Source organism: Ursus arctos, unplaced genomic scaffold, assembly GCF_023065955.2.
Source record: "Ursus arctos isolate Adak ecotype North America unplaced genomic scaffold, UrsArc2.0 scaffold_6, whole genome shotgun sequence".
NCBI lineage: Eukaryota > Metazoa > Chordata > Mammalia > Carnivora > Ursidae > Ursus > Ursus arctos.
Window position 1 is genome coordinate 83,724,371 of NW_026623078.1, and position 22,543 is coordinate 83,746,913.

Consider the following 22,543-nt stretch of genomic DNA (forward strand, 5'->3'; position numbering starts at 1 on the left):
GAGAGCTTATGGATCATAGTGATTTCATTTCATTCAAGAAAAGAATAACAAGCTCTAAAAAACTGGTATGCAATAGATTCGATCTTTCTTGACATCTACAAAGTGTTGACAGCCCACATGTAATGTTAGTGTGAACCAGTGAAACAAGGAGTCATCAAGACCACAACCTTGAGTCTACAAATAGGAAAAATCAATGAAACAGGCAGGCTGACGGCCAGGCAGGAGGAAAGGAAAAGAGAGGACACAGTTAAGAAGTGGAGGGAAAGTCTGGAAAACAGCATCATCACAGTGGTTCTCAGGCATCCATCCAACAATCATTCATTCATTCAAGAGACAGGTAGAGAGTTACCTAGTCCTCTTATGAGCAAGACGGCACACAAGGCAAGACACACAGAGATAAAACAAAGCAGAAGTAAGAGGGCATAAAGCAGAGACAAACGAGGCAGGAGAGAGACAAAACCAGGAGAGAGAAGAGCAGCAACAGGGTTCAGAGAAGGCAGGCACCCACTGGTGTGGCAGTGAGCCCAGCAGCAGCGGGCAGGCTGGCATTGCACTGGCTCACTCGCATCCGCTGTCCTGATGAAAAATCAAGCCCCTGCCACACGGGTGCTCCTGGGCCCGTCTGCAGAGGGCCAGCAAGGAAGACAGTGCTGCTGACAGGTCTGGACGTGAGACTGGGCACCTCGAAGACTGGGGCAGAGATGTAATTTTTGATGAACGGTACTGAGACACCTGGCCATTTGGAAACAGATCAGAACAGACCCGTACCTCACACCAAACACAAGAAGCAACTCCAAATGATCTAGGATCTATATGTAAAACAGAAAACCATAAAAGAAGTTCAAGTAACATGGGTGAGTTCCTCTAAAACCTGGATATAGGGAAAGGCTGTCTCGCTATCATGTGAATCCAATGCAATTTTTAAAAGTGATAAATTCAATTATGTAAAAATACAGCAAAAATACCACAAAGCCAAAACATAAATGAAGATCTGAGAGAAAATATTTGCAACATATATAACAAAGGGCTAAGAGCTCTAATATATAAAGGTCATAAAAATTGAGAAAAAGCTAAAATCCAATAGAAAAAAAATGAGCAAAAGATATGAGCAGATAATTCGCAAAAGAAAAATATAAAGACGGCCCTCCCCACTTAAGAAGCTATTGAATGTCACCTACTGTCTATCTAGTTGGTCACATGTAAAAGCGCAACAAGGAATTGGTAACAAACCTGTAGAGGAAAGGCGCCCTCGTGCACGGATCCTGTGATCGCAAAACGCTATGACTCTATGGAGAGAAATGTGGCAAAATCTAATAAAATTGTGTCTACATATTTTTTTAACCTTTTGACCCAGGAACTCCATTTCTAGGAATTTACGCTGAAGATCCCATTCCAACAACAGAGAGATACACGTGTGTGAGGTTATTCACCACAGCATCACTCGTCAGTACAAACGACTGGACACCAAAATGTCCACGCAGAGACTGATCAGAATATGGCACGCGCACAAATACGCGTGTGCACACGGCACGCTACACACCTGTGAAAATGGGTGGGGAAGGTCCCCATGACCTGACAGAGACTGACTGCCAGGATATGAGGTAAACACGACAGAACAAAAAAAAGCCAAATATAAAGAACAGGTGTAATATGCTACCTTTTGCACAAGAAATAGATTTAAGAACATCTATCTCGTTTTTTCAACAACAACAAACAAGCAAACAAACAACCCCACCAGAGTGAAAAACCAGGAACAGATGAGATTAGTCCCCTGCAAAGGTAGATGGGAATGAGGGAAGAGGGCTAAGAGAGGCAGTGACCCTTCTCTGGGTATAACTTTTTGTATAGTTTTGACTTTTGGAACCATTTCTTGTTCTATATAGTAAAAAAAAAAAATCAGTCAATCAATAAAGACGGGGGGAGCCTATAATGGCATACAAACAGAAACAAATGAGTCTACCTACACTTCCAGTAAATAACAGAATTACCTTGACAGGGAAGATTAAAGGACAAACCCAATCAACTTCTGTTCACGGTACCTTGTATACTTATCCTCGGTATAAAGACAGAGCACATGCAAGTCTTAAATTCTACTTAAAGGTTTGTTTTTATAGTGACATTGCTTAGTAATTCTGAAACTACTTTCTGTATACTGTAGGGCTGAGAAAATGAGTAAATATATTGATAACACCAGGAGCCAGATTTCTCACTGTTAGAGAAGGAAGATATAAATACAACACAGAGAAAGAGTGGAAAGACCCCTCAAGTTTTGGATCGGAATTAGAGATAGGAGAGTATGAACTCCAGATAACAGCCCTTCTCAAAGGGCCTACAAGCAATGGCATACTCAGCACCCGATTTTGGTTTCTAAATATCATTTACCAACGAAAGGAACTAGAACACTGGAGAGGGATGTCTGATTCCAAAGCTGGGACAGGGAAAGTACAAAATGAACATAAATATCTCCATCCAGAATGTAAAGAAAGGCTCAAAAACTGATGAGGAACACATCAGAGGATACAAGAGCCAGCCTGAAAGGGCTCCCACTGGCCAAAACTAGCCAGTGGACTGCAAAATGAAGAATGAAAGCCATGGACTAGAACCCACTGAATAAAATAAAGATCCTTAAGTCCACAGTAATGATGGATGGATGGACGGAGGGACAGACAGGAGGGAGGGAAGGAGGGACTGAGAGAAGGGTGAGAAAGCTCTTACGTGTATGAGAATGTTAACTAGTAAATGGATAAGTAATGATGAAGTCAGACCATCAACTTTTGGCAACCATCAGCTGACTCAGGCAAAAATCTTCAGTGAATGTCAAATCTAGCAGGTACAAGTTTGATGAGAAACAGGATATTTATATGGCCTCAAAGTATTTTCCCACAAATTATTTATTAGTTACAAAAAGGAAAATAGTTAACTTCACACTGGAGACACCCGGCCAGCTCTGCTGTAGCTGGCAATCAAAGTGGCCGCCAGTAATGGGACAAACCAGCCTCACATGCTTCCCGACACAACGCGGTGAAGACGCGACATACTTATTCTGTGCGCTCCGCCCCCGCAGAATGCATAACATCGTCATCACGAAGCAGGCAAACCCAGACTGAGGAGCATTCTATAAAATAAATGGTTGGTATTCTTCAAAAATATCAGTATCACAAAAGACACAGAAAAGCTGAGAAACTACACCGGATTAAATATCACTAAATGATGTGGAAACTAAACGCAAGGTGTGATCCTGAGCTGGATCCTGGCTCTAGAAATAGAACTGCTGCACTGGGGCAGTTAGGAGAATTGAGTAGATAAAGGTATTCTATCGGTTTTAAATTTCCTGATTCTAATCACCATACTGTTTTTGTACGTAAATGATCTTGTCCTTAGGAAATACATACTTAGGAATTCAGGGCAGGGGCATCAGGTCTGCAACTTACTCTCGAATTGCCCTAAAAACTGTGTGTAAACACACAGAGTTCAAATAATAAAGTAAATGATAACCATGGATGAAGAGTATACCAGAGTTCTTTGCACCGTTCTTGAAACTTTAATTTTTGGACATTTCAAGTTATTTCAAAATCAAAAGTTAAAAAAAGTAGAATTGTAGTAAACTCAATCATAGAACAAGTCTATTAAACACAGAATGTGGGGCACCGGGCTGACTCGGTGAGTAGAGCATGCAACTCCTGATCTCAGCGTCATGATTTCAAGCCCCACACTGGGCATAGAGATTACTTGAAATACACACATACATACACACATACATAATCCTAAAAACATCTTAATTTAAAAAACAAAAACAAAAAAATAGTATGTGTTTTTGCAAACATAAGAGTACTGAAACATACACCTTTGGGAATATAAATGAAATTGGAAAAGACAAATCACAGACTAGAATCATAAGCCACAAGTAGAATGGTCATTCTTTCACTCATAACACCCACTGTGTTCCTCCAACAAGCCAGCACTGGGCTGGGCCCTGGGAATGTGGTATCACAGCGGTACACAGTGCTGTGCAGCCACAGGGGCACTATGATCAAAGGGACACCATGACAGCTGCCAAACCCTTCATTATGAACCAAGTCTTGCACGAGGGTCTAATTTCTTTTCCCTGAAAAAAATAAAACCCTGGAATAAGACTGGAGATATATCTTCAAAAGAATTAGAGAGAAATCAACTCAGGAAGAAATACTGAAGGAATTGTGGTTTTTAAGCAAACTAAAGGAAGTTGGAGGAAGCATGGTAAAAATCCTATAGCAGAAATAAAATAAGAACAGGAGACTTCAACAAGTGGAACTAGCAGCCATCTAGAGCATCCACCCAATGAGAGCAGAATACATATTCTTCTCAAGCATACATGGAACCTAAATCATAAAACATATCTCAAAAATTTAAATGAACTAAAATCACACAAAGTATGATCTCTAACTGCAACAGAATTATATTAGAAATCCACAACAGATGGAAATTTGGCGAATTTACAAATATTTGCAAATTAAATAGCACACACCTAAATAGCCAATGTGTCAAAGAAGAAATCACAAGGGAGATTAGAAAATAATTTGAGCCAAATGAAAACAAAAGCACAATATACCAAAAATGGGATGCAGCAAAAACAGTGCTTAGAAGGAAATTTATAGCTACAAATACCTACTTTTTAAAAAAAAGATCTCAAGTAAACTAAGAAACTAGAAAAATAACAGCAAACTAAAATCAAAGAAAGAAAATAATAAAGGTTATTATCTTTATTATCAAAAATAAATGAAATAGATAATTTTAAAAACAAAGAAAAACCTACAAAACTAAAAGTTGGTTCCTTAAAAAAGATCAATAAAATTGACAAAATATCCAAAAAAAAGGACAGAGCAGTCACATTACTAAAATCAGGGCTGATTTTTCTACAATGAACATGACTTTTACAATAAAGAAATATAAGGCATTTTTTAAAACATGCCCACCCACTCATTTAAAAAAATGCCTTAATTACGAAGAAGTAAACAAATACCTAGTGAAAAATAGTTACCAACAAACAAGAGTATACTTAAGTTATCATAAATTGAAAACTTAGAAGTACAAACACATGAAGTTTCTAGGGAGATTTATACAACATATTAAAACAAATTGATTTTCAAAAATCCTAATTGAATAATGAAAACTCAAGAAATGGAAGGAAATCATATTTGATAGCCAACTTCAAATATATGGAGAGGAAAAGCCTAGAAATCACAATTCCTATAACTCTGACACTAACTCAGTATAATGAGAGGAAAAGCTTTACCTAGGAAACAGTGAAATTCTGAGCCTAAGACAGGTTAAACTCAGCACAAACTGCACTAGACAAAGTGATGATTTTTAAAATAGAATTCTAAAGTTAGAACACTGCTGAAAAGCTACAAAATGTCCCCAAAAACAGATAGAAATAGAGGAAGTCTATCCCCATGTCGCATACAAATGCAAACTTATTTTTGTTTACTCACAGCACTAATTACTTTAACCGAAGCAGAATATTTTAATTAAGATAAGTAATCAATATTACACTTCTCTTGCCAAGTCTAGCTAATGAATTTACTCTGCTATGTAACCATAAAATGTCTAGATCTAAAATTAGTGAAAATAGCTTTGTATGGTCTGCGGAACTCATCTCAAAGTTCCAAGGTTTTAAAATAGAGCTGAGAAGTATTTCTATATTATCTTTTCCCTTGTGAAACAAACAACAGATACTGTTGTCAAAACTCCGTTACTACAGATGATGATTCATGATCGCCGTGTTCTAACTAATCTGCTGGACAAAGGCACTATCTAGACACTATGCCCAAACAAAACGGATATAAGGAAGACAATGACCCTATTCTGGGAGACTTAGAATCTATTTCAAAACTGGGGTTTTTATTTCATTTCTTAGCAAAATGAAATGAACCAAATGCTTTCTTTGAATGTACCATAGTCATGACTCTAATTTTAGTGTGATGAACAGAAAAGCCTTAAGCATGACTTTCTTAGGTCAATTAGTAACAATCATTACTGGAAGATGAGTAATGCAGAAATTCATTGATAGCAATGCTTTCACCTACATTAGACCCAAATAAACCTACACTGAGCTCCGCATGCTAAATAAAGAGATAAGGTCACAATGAGGAAAAAAAAAAAAACATAGTAAGAAATCAGATAGGCAAAGAGTTTTTAATAAATGATTCCTATAGAAAGGAACAGAGTATGGTCGTTATGAGGACAGATGCTGCTGACAAACTCATGTGTCTGAATTCCCACATCACCACGTACTAGCTGTGACCTTGAGCAAATCAGTGAACGTTTCTGCATCTCAATTTCCTCGTCTATAAACTAGGGATACCAACATCTCCTATTCCTAAAATTTTTGTAAGGATTAAGTTGCTTTATATGGAAAGTTTATGTACACCTTGTATCTTAGATAGGACACCAAAAGCACAAGCAACAAAGAAAACACAGATAAACTGGACTTCAACAAAATTTAAAACATCTCTACTTCAAAGGTCACCAACAAGAAAGTGAAAAAGCAACACACAGAATAAGAGGAAATTTTTTAAGATCATATATCAGATAAGGAAGCTATATCCAGAATATACAAAAATCTGTTACAACTCAGTAACAAAAAGACAACTCAAGTAAAAAATGGCTTGTAAAGGATCTGAATAGACATTCTTCCCAAGAAAATATATAAATGGCCAATAAGCACAATGAAAAGATATTCAGCATCATTAGCTATGAGGGAAAGGCAAAAACACAACTACAATGAGATACCACTTCACACTCACTAGAATGACTCTGCTCAAAAGGATGATAACAGGTGTTGGCGACGATGTAGAGAAACCGGAAGTCTAATACAGCACCAGTGAGAATATAAAATGGTACAACCACTTTGGAAAGCAATCTGACAGTTCCTCAAAAAGTTAAACAGTAAGTTACCATATGACCCAGCAATTCCATTTACTAGGTCTATCCATAAGAGAACTGAAAACATACGTCCACACAAAAACTTGTATGTTGAATGTTCATAGTACATTACTGATGATAGCCAAAAAGTGGAAACAACCCAAATGCCCATCAACTGATGAATGGGTAAACAAAAAGTGGTCTATTCAACAGAATAATATTACCAGCAGTAAAAAGAAGTATTAATTCATGCTACAACACGGATGAACCTTGAAAACATTATGTGAAGTGAAAACAGTCACAAAAGACCACATTGTTGTATGATTCCATTTACATGAAATGTCTGGAACAGGCAAATCCACAGAGACAAATGAGTGACTACCTGGGACTGAGTGGGGAATGACTGCTAAGGGGCATGGGACTTCCTCCTGGGGTGATAAAATGCCCTAAGATCGATTGTGGTGATGTATGCACAACTCTGGGAACATAGTAAAAACCACAGAATTGTGTACGTTAAAGGGGTAGATTGTATTAAAGCTGTTTAAGAAAAAAAAAAAAGGCACCTTAGAACAGTGCCTTCACACAGTAAGCACAAATTGCTTATTTTTATTATAGACAGAAGAAAATCCCCTCAACATGAAAATGGGAAATCTGAATTAACTGAAATTGGCCAAAAAATCATTTCACTTGAAACAGCTGCTGAATGGACAGGACATATTCAGAAGTGACAAGAAATAAAACAGTTTGACATCACGAAGCATTCTGTTTCAAATGCAGATGAAGGGCTCAGAAGCCTAGCTGCTAGAAATGACTAGAAGAGAAGCTTGGTTCTTAAAACAAACTTCGGAGCAAGCACCCAAAGACTGTCAAACTCTTTCCCCTCTGGCCCTCAAAATAGCTGTAGGAAAAGCGGACAGGAAAAAAAAATTCTGAAACAGGTCGTTTTGAATAGTATATCCATTTAAATTTCAAAAATAAAATGGAAGTGATGCAATTCTGTCATAACTTCAGGCGGATGGATTTTCTAGGGAGCCAAACAATTTTATAAACCTGACGAGAACGTTCACTGTTCAGATTTAAAGACTAAGGAGAATCATAACACATTGCTCCCAGGAGTTCTGAAGTGATTCCCTACCAACCCATTTGCCAGGGCTTAAACAGCAGAAAAGACACTGTTGCAGAGGAAATTTTTTCCAACACCCTTCAAACGTTCTTCTGGCTAGTCTAAGAATTAAACTGACATGAGACATATTAACCAAAAATCAAATTTAATTTCATACATTTGGGAACCCCATATACATGAGAGGTACAAAGACAGATAAAATGAAGGATCTATGCCATCCTGAGCTAAGGAATGGGATAGGCCTGGCATTTTAAAAGGGAGGAGCAAATTCACAGGGCAAGAGGAAAAGCACGTGTTTGCCATGCCATACAGATGGGTCATTCAGATAAAATTTATCTCCAGTAATAACTCTTATTCTGGGAAAGATACCAGATTGAGATCTTCTAGGTATCTAAGGGAGGGACAAAAGTTTCTCTTGATCCCAGAGTTTCAATTGCCTTCAGCTCAAAAGAGTCCAGATGCCAAAGAGGCACTGTTTGGGGAGACCTGCTCTGAGCTCCCTCAAGACTAAGGCCTGAAAGTAAGTGAGGAAGAGGCTGTGGTCAGCCCTGGCACCAAAGGCCCCATGAGCAGAGGCCAGAAGGCACAAGTGGCAGGAAATGGAAGGTAGGGAGAGAGCAGAACTTCAAGAGTCTACTTGTTCTCCCTGGGGAACAAAGATCAAGTCCATGTTTCTCTAATTTGAGACAGCTGCAGAAGATGCCCTCAGACACCCAATGTTAGTTTCCGGGTTCTTTCCTGCCAGCTTCAACTTCTACAGCAGAACCCCCACACATTCCCAGATAACAAAGTCCGCAGACCACCCTTCTACCCCCAGTACTCTAAACTCAGTTTCATCTCCATTCAACCTCACTTTGAAAAGTTTCAGAAATGAAAAAGATGTATTCTTTTTTTTATCTAAATAAATGACTGGTTTTCTGATGGCTCAAAGCTACTTCTACTTGTTGTAAACATCTAATTCTCCTGCAAGCAGTAGACGACACACTAAAATTCAGTACTTTCCATCAGGCAAAACTAGCCGGATTGGGCCCAGCAACTTCCCCTGGCCAAATACCAATGCATCCAACACTGATTTAATTGTTCATCTCTTTCAGCTGGGGGGAGGGGGGGTGTCATTTAGTTCTTCAGCCCATCCCCGAATTATTTTCTCATCACCAACTCAGGTCTCCTGAAAACAAAACAAAGCCATCTGTTGTCCTTTCTCTATACCTTCCATAAACCCTAACAGGGAACTAGCACCACTGTATGTCAATTATATCTCAATAAACTAAGGGGGGAGAATTGTTAAAATTTAAAAAAGAAAGAAAGAAAGAAAGAAAGAAAGAAAGAAAGAAAGAAAGAAAGAAAGAAAGGAAGGAAGGAAGAGAAAGAAGCTATCATGAAACATCAGTCTAGTGGAAGGATTCAACACAGATGATAAAACAAAAATCTGCAAACCTGAAGCAATTTCATTTCAGAATGGAGATACACAATGAGATTAACGTAAATGCACTGGTCACAAAGCATTTATTAACATGACTATTGGATTTCTATTCTTCAAAAGAAGAAAGTTTTTCATTTCTTTTTATTTACATTTTGTCATTGACTCTAATTAACCCAGAAAATAATAGAGCCCATTATGAAATTATTAAGCACTGCAATAAAAAGAGATTTTGCTATATTAATCACAGAAATTAAGAAAGGAAAACCCACCTCTGTAAAATACACAAAATTACTTTCTTGGTTAAGAACACATATACAAAATGCAATCAAGAACTGAAATTCATGTTGAAAGGGCACAAACCACAAAATCAGAGCAAAGTCATTACTATGAGTAAATTCAAAATTAACTGAACAAGCATGCTCAATGCATTCAAAGAATTTTAAATCATTGCAAATCATTCACTTAACCATGCTGGAGGAAGAAGTTCCCTCTCTGACAGACAACATAAATCAACAGGGTGCCCCATCAAACAAGGACCAAAGAATAATCAGGTTTTTAACAGTTCTGATTTAAAGTTACTTAAATCAGAATGTTCCAAAGATCACAATCCAGAAATTTTAAACATCCACTCACAACACCATGAAACAAGCACTTAAAAAATGAACCAAAAGAAACTAAGCACATAGATCATGTACCTGGATCAATGAGAACTTCTTGTGCCCCTGGAAGAAAGAACAGATTATGGTCTTTTATTTGGAAAACAAAACTACTTTTAAAGACAACTACTAATCACAGTTCATGATTCACATTGCCTTGTAAAATCTGAGGCACTTCTGTCTGATCAGGAGAGCAATCCTGAGTAAGAGTATGTCACAAGTTCAGTGCCTTTTTGCTTTAGAAGGAAAGAAGAACAGCCGCCATTACTCAAACCCTGCACAAGCTGTGGAGGGCCTCTTGCCTCTTGCCCTCCCACCCTCCAAGCGCATGCTCCCCCAATCTTCTTAATCAAGCACGAGAATTTCTTATCCCACAGATAAACCAAATGACAAAGGAATAATAATTTGTTTGTGCAAATATATGCCTACAGCTTGGAATGGAGGGCAAGTTATTACAACGAACTTAGCACCATCGGCCTGAAATCTCACACTCACGCTCACACTCACGCACACACGCACTGAATTACCGGATGCTTCACAAGCTAAGGATTTCCAACTTTTAGAAGGTACAATACAAAATAGTTAGCTTCATTACTATAAAGAAGCTTTGAAAGCCTCGATCATCTCCTAAACTACCCAAGTATCAATGAGATCCAATTAGCCTTCTCCGTAGAATGTGATTTCCCATGATGGCAAAACACACCCTAAGAAGTACTGGTTCCAAAGCTGTGTTTATCATTAGCTACGATCATTTTTAAACATGTTAGCAAGATTCAAAAAGGTATGTCCCAATGATACGTGTTCTTATTGAAATATCATAGCTATTCAATTGTTTACATAGAGAATAGGTCCCACAATCCTATTTAAGACCTATTTTGTGTATTGCAATGTCTATATTTAAATGCAGACCAAAAAAAAATCACTATAATCTAGAAGCCATGATTATAATAAACAAACAGGTGCTTTCTACTGAATACCAACTACACACCAAGCAGAATGCTTGACAGCCACTGTGTGTGATTCTCAGAGCAGCCCTGCAAGGTAGGCAGGCACGATTCAGCCCGAGCAGCTGCCGAGGAGACCGGAGGTCAGAGGAGCCAGGGATGCCCCACCATCACACTGCCCCTACCGCCACACCCCAGGACAGAGCAGACAGATCAGCCCCAAGGAGGACTTGCAGCTGCATGGACCCTTGGGGAATTGGGAGTTTCCAGATAACCCTAGAAACTTTTTGTTCACTGGAAAACCTGGTCAAGTATATTACACTGTGCCATATCCGTGACATAGGGAATGTGATTGGAACTTCTCCTGCCTCGGAGTCATTTTCACCGTCATCAGTTATTTGACCTCTCGGCACATCGAGTGATGAATTGGGCCCCATACTAAGTGCACTCCGACTGCAGAGCTTTTAAAGTCCTCTTGCTCAATGTGTAAAAATCTTTGTCTTGTGTCTCACACAGGCAACCGACTATCACTTCTCCCTGGTGTGGACGGACGGCCTGAAACAACCCTCTTCTGCCTTTTAAATTCCCTTCATCTAATCTAATAGGAGTCGGTAAGCCACATGGCCCAGATAGTTTTTTCAAACAGCAAAGGAAAAGCTCAGCTGCAAAAAAAATGGACAGCTTTTTACCAAATGGACTTTAACATCTAATTGGACTTCCTGGAAGCCTTTTAGTAGCTCACTTCTAGGCACTTAATAGTTTTCTGATTAGGAAGAGGAGCATGTGTACTTTGCTGTCTGCGATCTGGCCTACTCAGAAGGGCTCTCATCCTATGGGGGTGGGGGGCGGGGCAACAGCGGGTGCTGTCTGAAGAAATCACACAATGAGAGAAAGGGTGTCCTCCAGCCTGGTCTCCATAGAGAGAAGTACCTTGACGTGCTCAGAAATTTGATTATCAGCATCATCAGGCTCCAATGGACTGATTTCACATTAACCAAACTCCTAAGAGACTAACGTAAGAAGAGATTGCACTTACTGATGTCATAAAAGACATAATTATCAATCAGACCAAGAGATCACAGTTCAACAATCAGCACTTCCCGCCTCAACAGCCCAGTCACGGGCAGGAGGTTATGTGGTGAGTACCGACGGAAGCCGAACAGGAAGGGGTTTTCCTAGATTAACTGGGACTCCATTTCTGTGACAGGGACAGAGCTGTGGCCTAGATGAGCAATGAAGGCCGATCATGGTGACTCTCATGGTCAACACCCCTGTAACTCTCCCTCTGCCACTCTCCCCAGGCTGGCCGAGCCCAGACTTCCGGATAGATGCCCATGCAGCTCCACAGACAGGCCGACACCCCCAAACACCTGAAGCCGATCTCTGGGAGCCAAGCCACACCGCCACGGCTTAGACCCCTGCTCTGACGCTGGCTAGCTCTGTGAGCCTGGTCGGGTTGCTTACCCCGTCTGTGCCTCAATTTCCACATCTGTACAATGGGGACAATAATCAAGACTACCCCGCTGGGTTGCTGTGAGGATGAAGGGATTACATTGGTTTACGTAAAGCGCTAAGAACTGTGTGTAGCACATTTTAAGTGCTCAACAAATGGTAACTGTTAAGGCGATTTCACAAACCTCCCTTCTAAATCACCTTTTGTACTTCCTCGTTCTCCCATTTACAAGTTCTTGGGCAACACCCTCCTGCTCCACCCCACAACTTGTGGCAAGTGAGAGGAAGGGGCCCCTTCCTCCCCACTCCTCTGATTTTCATCTGGTTTCCATGAGGAGGGCTCTCCCCACAACACTCCTGGACTGCGTGCCCCTGCTCGTCCTCCTCACTCAAACGGCCTGACTTCCAACTTCAGGATGTTTCAGAGGTGAGCTGCCCATGTGAAAACCTCTTCTTCCCCTGGGTGCTGGCCCAGCTCAGGGTGTTTGGCTTCCTGTGCCCTGAGGACAGGGGCAGATCCTCTGAAGGGAAGGCCTGCTGCGGCCCGGAGCCCCCTCGGACGGGCGAGTCTGTCCAGTTTCCTGCGTCCCTAAAGTGCATAGAGAATGGGGCTTTATCAGTAATAAAGATGCCATTTGTCTCTACCTGCCTCCTCTTCCATCTCGTCTCCCAGTTGGCTGGTGGAGAAAATCAGAGTGCAATGATTGGGCCCCCCTTAAGTCCCAACAGATGCTAATTAACACAAAGTCCTGTGACTTCAGATAGGTGCAAGGTGACCCCATAATGGCCCTGTCTCTGGTGCTGCTGCAGAAGTATGAGTACAGGAACCGCTGACCTTCCTCCAATAGTTCACTCATTTCTTAATTGCATCTTTCTTCCTAAAACCATCATTTCTTATTTTAAACCCTTAGCAATCCCCAAAAACTATAAAATGATGGCTTCGTGCAGAATAACAGCTGAAGTTCACGAGCTCTTTTATGAGATAACCACTGTGCTAAACACTTAACATAATTTCTCTCTGATCCTCACAATTCTCCAAAGCAGACATTAGCATCCTTGTTTCTCAGATGAGGAAAAAACTCGGAAGGTACAGACTCAGGTTCACAGGGCCAAGTGGCGGCGAGCGCACCCCTACCCAATCAAAACACGAGGCTTGATGAGAGACTGTGGACTCTGAGAAACAGACTGAGGGCTTCAGAGGGGAGGGGGTGGGGGGATGGGATAGACCGGTGATGGGTAGTAAGGAGGGCACGTATTGCATGGTGCACTGGGTGTTATACGCAACTAATGAATCATCGAGCCTTACATCAGAAACCGGGGATGTACTGTATGGTGACTAACATAATATAATAAAAAAATATTATTATAATTATAAAAAAAAAAAAAAAAACCACGAGGCTTGGTCGCTGCAACCAAATCACCCCCACTGATGAACACTCGGGGAACTCAGAGTTCTGCAGCTTTGAGGCACTCCAGAGACTGTTTCTGCCTCTTCTACGAAAGCACCACAGACTGGGCTCTAGTATTGGAAGAAAAGTCCAGTTCACGATTGTTCACACAGCACACCTGAAACATTCACACTGAGATGACAGAATAAAAATAAGATACAACTGGAACACCCAGACATAATGGACACTGCACGATTCTGAAGCATTAAACAAAAAATCAAATTAAAAGAACACTGGTTAAGTCTTTCACAACAGGAAAATTAAGACTTTTCAAAGGTGCAACAGCGCCACCTATGGCCACGGAAAGGCTTTCCAAGTTCCTGGAAAAGGGGCGACAAAAATCACCTGCATGCTAAGAAAAGACCAGGGAGATTTTTAAAAATAGGGTGCTCAGAGACCTCACTAAAAGCTGAGCCAGCACATATGAAATTCTGCTGCAGGAAAGGGAACGGTATCCATCACTTAGTCTGGAACCCTAAACAAGACATGGCTCACGGAAACTAACCTTACCAGGAAGGGGCCTGGGCGTCAGGTCCAGCCCCTTCCTTCTCAGGGAGACTGAGAGCCAGGGAGTCCGTCCTTGCAGCACTCAGTAGCAAAGCGTACTCCTCGTCCTCGCATCTCACGCTAACCAAAACCCAGCAGAGCTAACCCTGTGTGCATAAAAGTCACATCTGTGTTTTTCCAACAGTAGGTAGTCTAAGTGTTTTGCAAAATACTTCCCAAAAAGCTGGTAACTATAAATCATACAACTGTGTTGAAACACAAAAACGTTTATTTACATAGTAAAACAGCATAAGTTCCCCCCTTTTATTCCCTCTATTTAAAAAAAATCAACGTTTTTTTAACCTATTAAGAGTACGAAAAAAAATCAAAATTTTCTTCACTCACAAAAGAGATAAGCTTATTCCCTGAAAACAGCTCAATATCAATTTTTCTAAACATATTGGCTATGGTCAAATTCCTAGTGCTTTAAAGGTTTTAGTGGATAATTACATGGCAATATGAATTCTGAGTTGTAAAAACATACATTCTGTACAAAAAATCATCAAGCTCTCCAGCTTAAGGCAATTCAGCTGTTCCCCCATCTTACTAGAACGACACCAATTTCAGCAAAACTTCAGACTGCACTAAAAAATGTCACTGTATCCTCATCACTTTAAATCATACTTGTACTATGATTTGCATATACTATTGAACATGCATCAGAAGCAAACCACCATCTTCAGTATTCAAAGTCGTGCTTCTAAATCATCTGTGCTATTTTTGACAGCAAATGTTTACTGAGCACCTCCTAGGTGCTTTGTATACAAGGTAGCTAATTCTCACCGTCACACAAATTAAGTAACATTATTCAAATTCCACAGGTGAGGAAATATACGTGGGCCATAAAAAGCAAGGCTGACAAGCCCCAAGTCCCATAAAACCTGCGTAGTCATCATCAGAAAGAAAAGAGCCTAGACTGTTACTTTCTCTCAACATTCACTAACTTAATCTTTTCTTCCGTACTCATGACTACATAAAACCAATTCAGTCTGTATAACTTTTTCTCCCAACAAGCATCAGCAGAGAAAAACAAGCACTAAGTCATTCGTAGTGGCTGGATTTTCAAAGCCCACTTCTCTTTTGCACTGTCATCATTTTTTAAATGTTTTATTTTTAGTGCTTATGGAGTTAAAATATTAACTTTTTACGTTGTTGGCTGAGACTAAAGCAACTGTGAAGTGTCCAGTCTCAATCTCTGCCCCTCTGTCTCATAGTCTCACAGACATCTCTTCTTTTAAGACCGCGTCAGGCGGAGACCACTGAAGTCTGGCACCGATGTTTGGGAAACCAGTCAGTGGGGGGCTGGTTAGCCGAGCAGCAGGGCACGTGCCACGCACTCAAACCAGCCTGGGCCCGGCCCGGAGTCAGCCCCCACCGGCTGCACGACAGGGGGCCAGGGACGTATCTCTTTCAGCCTCGATCCCTCAACTGCACAGAGGGGACACGGATACATGCCCTCCCACGCCTGCCAGGAGGTAGGACGCAAGGAGAGCACTGAGCACAGCCCCTGGCCAGGTAGGTACAGAATAATTAATTCATAGCTATTTTGATAATGATGATGATGATGGTGACAATTAATAAACTAAGACAGACCAAAGAGTAGAAGTAACTGCAAAGAAGAAACATCTACAAGTCAATAAGCATTTCTTTTCAGATTGCAGAATGTCCTGGTGATTTTTTTAATAAGCCAAGTTTTGTCCATTTATTACAGAGTTAGAGGTTCATATGCAAGTCTCCAAGAAAAAAAAGAATTTGTGGCCTCTAACTTTCGGATACTAAGAAAGTTTAAAAAATAAATAATACAAAAGGAGAATTAAAGCAAAAGAGGAGGGCATGACAGAATTCTATTGAAACTACGATAACTCAACGTGAGGACGTCTGCTGGAAAACCATACAGCCTGGGTCCGAGCTGTCGAGAGTCTTCTAACCACACTCAGGAATTCATCTCACCAAGGCTTAAAACGACCTAACACTCCACACTAACACTCTGGCTGATGTGGCCGCTAACAGTTATCCAGGGCTGCGAAGGGCGAGTCCAGGTGGTCTCCGTGTGCATCTCATACACCTTCACAGGAACCCTACGGGAGAAGCACTGTCACTACCTTCCCCGTCTTACAGATAGAGAAACTGAGGCACCAAGAGATGAAACACTTCAGGTCACATTAACAGTAAATGACATCTGCATTTCTGCTGCTGAGAAAGGAACTCAAGGGAGACTGTTGGGTAATCAGCTTGTCTGGTCTTCACCCCAGAGGGCAGATGCCATACACTCCTGTCGTAAGACAAGGGGGCCACAGACAATCCGGAAGTCACCGTGCAAGATAAAACAACACACGAGGCGGAACGCGGTGACGGACCTGGACCCCTCTCTGCGTGAGGGGCAGTAAAGCGGGACTGGTGTGCTCTGTCTGCCTTCGCCTGGACTTCACTGCACCGTGTTCCCACCAGCTGTCTCCAAAAGCGGGAGAGCCTGAGCTTTTTACACTCTACAAAGCTAAATAGAGACATTTCTCTACTGCAGACAAAGCAGTTTTTCAAAAAAAAGTTTAAACCTTTTCTTTGCCTACATTAAGCAAAGGGGGAAAATGAAACATTTCTCTAAAAAGTGTCTAGAGTCTCACTAATCCCATCAGTAGGACAGTCTCAACAGGTTTAGGACTCTTCAAATCACAGGGGAAACAACCACCTCCAACAAAAGGCCCCCCCAGAGACAGCAGGGGAGCTGGTCTTCTCAGGAGCAAGTAAGGCCGGGTGGGGGAAGAAGGCGGAGCCCCAACAGCAGGGCCAGCAGGACCTCAGCCGGGAGGAGGCCTGGCGCCTGCACAGCCCGAGCCAGGCATGGGAGCACAGGACAGGGAGACAGGCCCAGCCTCACACTCCACTCCCTTCTCCGCCTGCTTCCCCTTGCCCTGACGTAAGTGGGGGGCCACGGAAATCAGGAGGAGAGCTGCACTGAGGAAGGATAAAATACCTTCCAGATCCATGACAGACCCACCCGAGCAGTCCTACAAAAGGTGGACCCGGTTCCGGCTGTGCAGCCACAGTAAACCACTCCTCGAGGCCGTGTGCACTCTCTGTCGGTCGCGGGAGAAGGTATAATTCCAGAAACCACGCATTCAGGCCACGTCCCTATCCAATACACATTAACTACTCTGGGCTTTCTCTTCGAGGGAAAAGGTGTCTAAACATCTCATCAATCAAAACACACCTAACAATTGTGCGTAAAGCCTTGGCCTCTGTGTTCTTTGCTCTTATCTTCATGACTGAGGCCACAAGTCATTCATTAAGGGTCAGAAGGGCCAAGTTCATTCGAAAAGCACTTTGGGTCTGCCCGTCCAGAGAAGATGTTTCACTGTTCACTGGTGCTGACAAACATAAGCAACTCAAACCTAACTTTTTAAGAGAGTTTCATCAAACCAGAAAATAAGAAACAGCCCAGGCCCTGAATTAGCTGTTAAAGTCAACATCTGGGGCTAGCTTCCCTAAATACACGAAAAAAGAGAAAGAGACCCAAACACTCAGGACTCTGAGGTCAGTCTACCAAGAGATCTTATTCAAGTGTTCCAGAAATCAACCAATCACACAACCCATTAGTAGTAAGATTCCATAAGATCAATATTCAATAAAATCAGAAGAAAATGCCTCATGTAAAATTTCTGACTCAACAGATTTTATATTTCACCTGAACATTACTCAGGTGTAACCCAGAAGGAAATGTAATAAATTAAATACCCCCCGCCTCCTTGCTTACAGACCGTGAGTCCAGGCGGAAGGAAAGTGCAGAGCTTACCTGGTCGGTGTCTGTTGGCTGCTTCAGCAGGAAGTGAGCTACCCTGGAACCTCCGAGCTCCAGTCTTACCCCCAGTTCCACCAGGATAGTGATAGATGACAGAAGCTGAACATAACCCTTCAAGTGCGGCTGGGTGTGGAAACAAAAGCACAATCAGTAGGGTTAGTGACCCATATGAGCTCAAACTGCAGTGGCTGAGAATGATTTGAACTGTTCAATTATGTGGAAATGCCCATTTTTTCCCCAAAACAAAGATCGAACCTACAGATCACTGGTTTGGTTACAAACGGGACATGCCACCCATCACCTTTTCCGGGCACAGACCCAAGCTGGCAACACCGACACTCTGAGGAGACACAGGCCTCCCCGAGAGGCTGAGTACACACGTGACATGGGCCAGCCTCCTCGTCCTTCTAACCAACAGTTCAGCGCACACCACGCAGCAGGCTCCGGGTCAGGTTGTGACGCTGTGGAGCTGGGCAGCCCAAAATGCCCTGGGCTGAAAACACTCGAAAACAAGACCCGCAGGGCAAGACCGCAGCGCCTCGTCCCATCACACGCCCTCAGCGCATCTCCCCCGGAGCAAACACCTGTAAGCCCGTCTCCTCCTCAAAGGCAGCCACGTTTTGTTCGTCTATGTGGGCACTCACAGCCTAAGAATCTCAAGCCGAGCCACGGGCCTGACACGTCGGGCCACAGTGTTCGCCCGTTTCTGCAGCGTTCCTCAAACGTGGTGGTCTGAGCGCCCCGAACACTGTGAAAGATCACTGAGGATCACAAAGGGCTTTTGTTTGTGCTGGGAACATCTGTAGATATTTACCCTATTTGAAAGTAAAGCTAAAGAAAGATTTAAATATGCTTTCATGCCTTTTAAAATCACAGGAAGCCCCTTACGTGTCACATTCGTAGGAACACTATTTCCCAGAACAAAGATCTATGCTGCCAGAGCAGCACAGTCTTACACTCTCACAAATGTCTTTAATGTCTGGCTTGGTCCGCGGGAGCTGGATTCGCCCGTCTGCTTCTGCCTCCAGTCCGCCGGGGCCCACGGCAGAGTGCGCCACAGGCCACGAGCGGCTGCCGGAGGGAGCGGCCCACAGCACAGCCCCGGCCTCAGGAGGCCCGCGACCCAGCTTACCGCTCTGTGGGCCCCCGGGAGTGGGGTCCTTCTCCCTGGGCACGTGCCTGCTGCAGGGGCCCCGATGTTACGGATATAGCCCACCAATCAATCTTAGCCTCTTTAAGAAACCGAATTCTGAAACTGAAGTCCATTTTAACAATTTCTTGTATGTAATGTGTTCTACGGCACATTGCTAAACTTCTATTGAAGAACTGACTTCATTACTTCATTCCGACTTGTATTCATAAGCAGCTGACAGGCTCCCCGACTCCCCTGTCCAGGAAAGAAGCCTATTTCACTCCTCACTCACACAACGTTTAACAAGCACTTACAGGACACGTACAATAAGGTGGATTATGGACACACAAAAACCGTGCCTCCCACTCCACCCCCACGAGATGGTCCCCGAGGGGAAAACGCACGTAAACACACGATTCCAGCACAGAAGCCTAGCTCCTTAACAGGCAGGGCTCCGTTCAGGACACTGCAGGCACCCACGGCCTGGAGGGGTGAGAGAAGGCTCTTCTTTGGCGTAGGTTTTTAATCCGTTTTTAGTGTTTTAAATTGAAAGGTAACTCACATAGCATTACCACTCACCCACGGAGCAGTGTCCAATTCACAGGTGTGCAACCATCACCACCACCTAATTTCAGAATGTTTTCATCACCCCAGAAGGAAGCCCCACAGCCACCAGCACTCACACGCCCCTCCGCACAGCCCGTGGCAACCGGTCATCATCACTCCCCTGACTTTTCGGGACATTCTGGATAAGAGGCGGCCCTTTGTGTCCAGCTCCTCGGACTTAACGTGGTGTTATCAAGGCTCGCCCACACTGGGGGGCTCCGGACTTCCTTCAGCTCCATGTCTTTCATTTACTCGACCACAGGGCACATAGAACGGGGTATTCGCGTCGGGAGTGCAACACACTGATTCGGCTGTTCCGTACATTACTCAGTGCTCTCCACGACAGGTGGAGTCATCGGTCACCACACAAGGGTATTACGCTATTCCTGACTACACTCCCAGTGCTGTCACCTTCCACATCTTCACATCTTTTTTTCTTTTTTCTTTTTTAATGCCCATCACCCAGTCACCCCATTCCTCCAACCCCCACCTCCCTTTTTTTTTAACGTCCAACATTTTCACATCGTAATAACATTCCACTGAATGGATATACCATATGTGGTTGATCCATCCATCACTAATATACAGACGAGGTTTTGAAGAATGAGAGTGAGACGTGACTAAGGAGGGGAATGACATTCTAAGCAGAGGGCAAGATGTGCTCAAAAACAAACCAAAAAAAGCCCAGAGGAACAAGGAACAGCAGCACATCGTCAAGGAAGTGCACGCAGGTGCCAGCAGGACCTCATTCTGGCCCCGGGGGTGGGGACTAGGCAGTAGACAAGGTGGGACAGTTACCTCAGATGATCCCCCACAACAACCAGACAGCCGACTGCTTCTCTTCCCACACCCTTCATTTTTAGAAGCATTTTTCTATGTTTTCCCTTATTTCAAATGACATATCTGATATCTGCATGAGATGATCTTACCTCCAAGCCACAAGAAGTCATTCACTGAGCGGAGAAGTTCCACGGACATGTGGTAATGTACCAAGGAGTCCTGCAGCATCCCGGCCTGGAGGCATAAATCCCCCACATGCTTGCGCATGCGCCCTTGGCACCGCTTCTTGTAATGTCTACAAAATACGATGCACGGACACGTGTCATTGCTAGCGCACAGGTTCTGCCCCCAAAGCACACTGGCGAAGCACTACTGGACTCTCTCACTACAAATAACTGCTAAGAAGGCAACTTGAGGCTCTATAATTGAAAGGCGGCAACCATCATGGCCAGTGTGGGAGCTGGAATGGTCCTGACTCCACAAACACCTGCCAAGTTATTTTCTAGAGGTAACAAGGACATGTGACTTCCTCTGTGCATTTCACCTAGACAATCCTATGGTAGGACCTTCCTTCACAAATTTTTCTATCATAACATCAGCACAAGAAAGTTGATGTTTCAGCTTTTTTAAAAAAATCAATTATTTTCCACTTTCTTCACTTCAAACCTATTATTATTTTATAAAGAGAGCTATGCTGCATGTCAAAGGCCAGCCACTTGGCTTTGCACACAAGACCTTCGTCTCCGCTCCTTCAGAGCCGGCTCCAGTAATACCTTGAGGGGGTGGGGCCTGGGGCATCACCAACAGCTCCTTAAATATTGGCAAGGATATGCTGTTAAATAATGCAAAGGCTTCTATCTACTCAGAAACCAAAACAACTATATCAAAATCTTCCTTTCCCATTTCTAAATATTTCTATTCTTTTAAATATTAAATTTCTTAAAATATAAGCTTTTTTCCAAGAAAAATAGCAGCTGTATTAAATTTTCTCTCACTGAGAAAGCAATCACATCAAGAATAAAACCCCCATGGAAATCCAAAACATGTGAAGTTTCTAGCTAAATGAATGTTATTGACAAAACCCAATACAAAGTTAAATCTTTCCAGATCTAACTCTGACGAGCTCCACAAATGCTCTGGCTGCCCTGGAATTCGGTGTCTCTGTTCCCAGCACTGGCTGAACTAAGATCCTCACATGAGGCAGGGGAGAGAGAGAAGAGGAAACGCCAGTCTCCTGCCCAGCCCTGAGGCAGTGTGAGGATGGCCCCCACTAACAAGCCCTCCCCGTAAGAAAACACCACACCTGCACAACCCTGCCCTCCCCCACTGGGTACCTCCACTCCACAGGGCCCCTGCTACACTCACACACATACCCCTGGGCGGGGGGGGGGGGGGGGGGGATGTCCCCACACTGTAAATCTGATTAGGTCACTCCCCTGCTTCAAACCCCTCAAGGTTCCCCAGCACAGTTCTAGCCCCCCTCCCGCTGCCCCTGCCTCCCCTCCTCCCACTGCCCTGCACTCTACAGCCTCACCTTACTGCTTACGAGGGTCCCCAGTGACCTCCTGCCTAACTGCTTCACACTCTCCTTAGGGCTCATTTCGACTGTCAGTTTCTCAAGAAAGCCTTCCCGCCTCCTGCCTCTGCACTTTGGGTTAGATGCCCCTGCTGCATTCCTAGAACATTCTATGCTGAATCGACGTCCACATTTGTAAGCTCCAAAAAGGCAAATAT

At 43.0% G+C, this 22,543-nt stretch overlaps 1 protein-coding gene across 10 annotated transcripts in view; it reads right to left on the reverse strand.

The window, feature by feature from the left end:
* TRAPPC9 (trafficking protein particle complex subunit 9) overlaps positions 1–22,543 on the reverse strand; it is a 593,937-nt gene that overhangs the window by 522,225 nt on the left and 49,169 nt on the right. For 6 of the 10 annotated variants that reach the window (XM_048212431.2, XM_057307935.1, XM_048212426.2 and 3 more), the window contains 3 exons: positions 20,959–21,104; positions 18,286–18,414; positions 10,145–10,171 (listed from right to left, as the gene is read on the reverse strand). In XM_048212431.2, coding sequence (XP_048068388.2) covers positions 10,145–10,171; positions 18,286–18,414; positions 20,959–21,104 — 302 coding nt within the window. The remainder of the gene's footprint in view (positions 1–10,144; positions 10,172–18,285; positions 18,415–20,958; positions 21,105–22,543) is intronic. The other 4 variants (XM_057307937.1, XM_057307936.1, XM_048212428.2 and 1 more) reach the window with 1 other exon arrangement.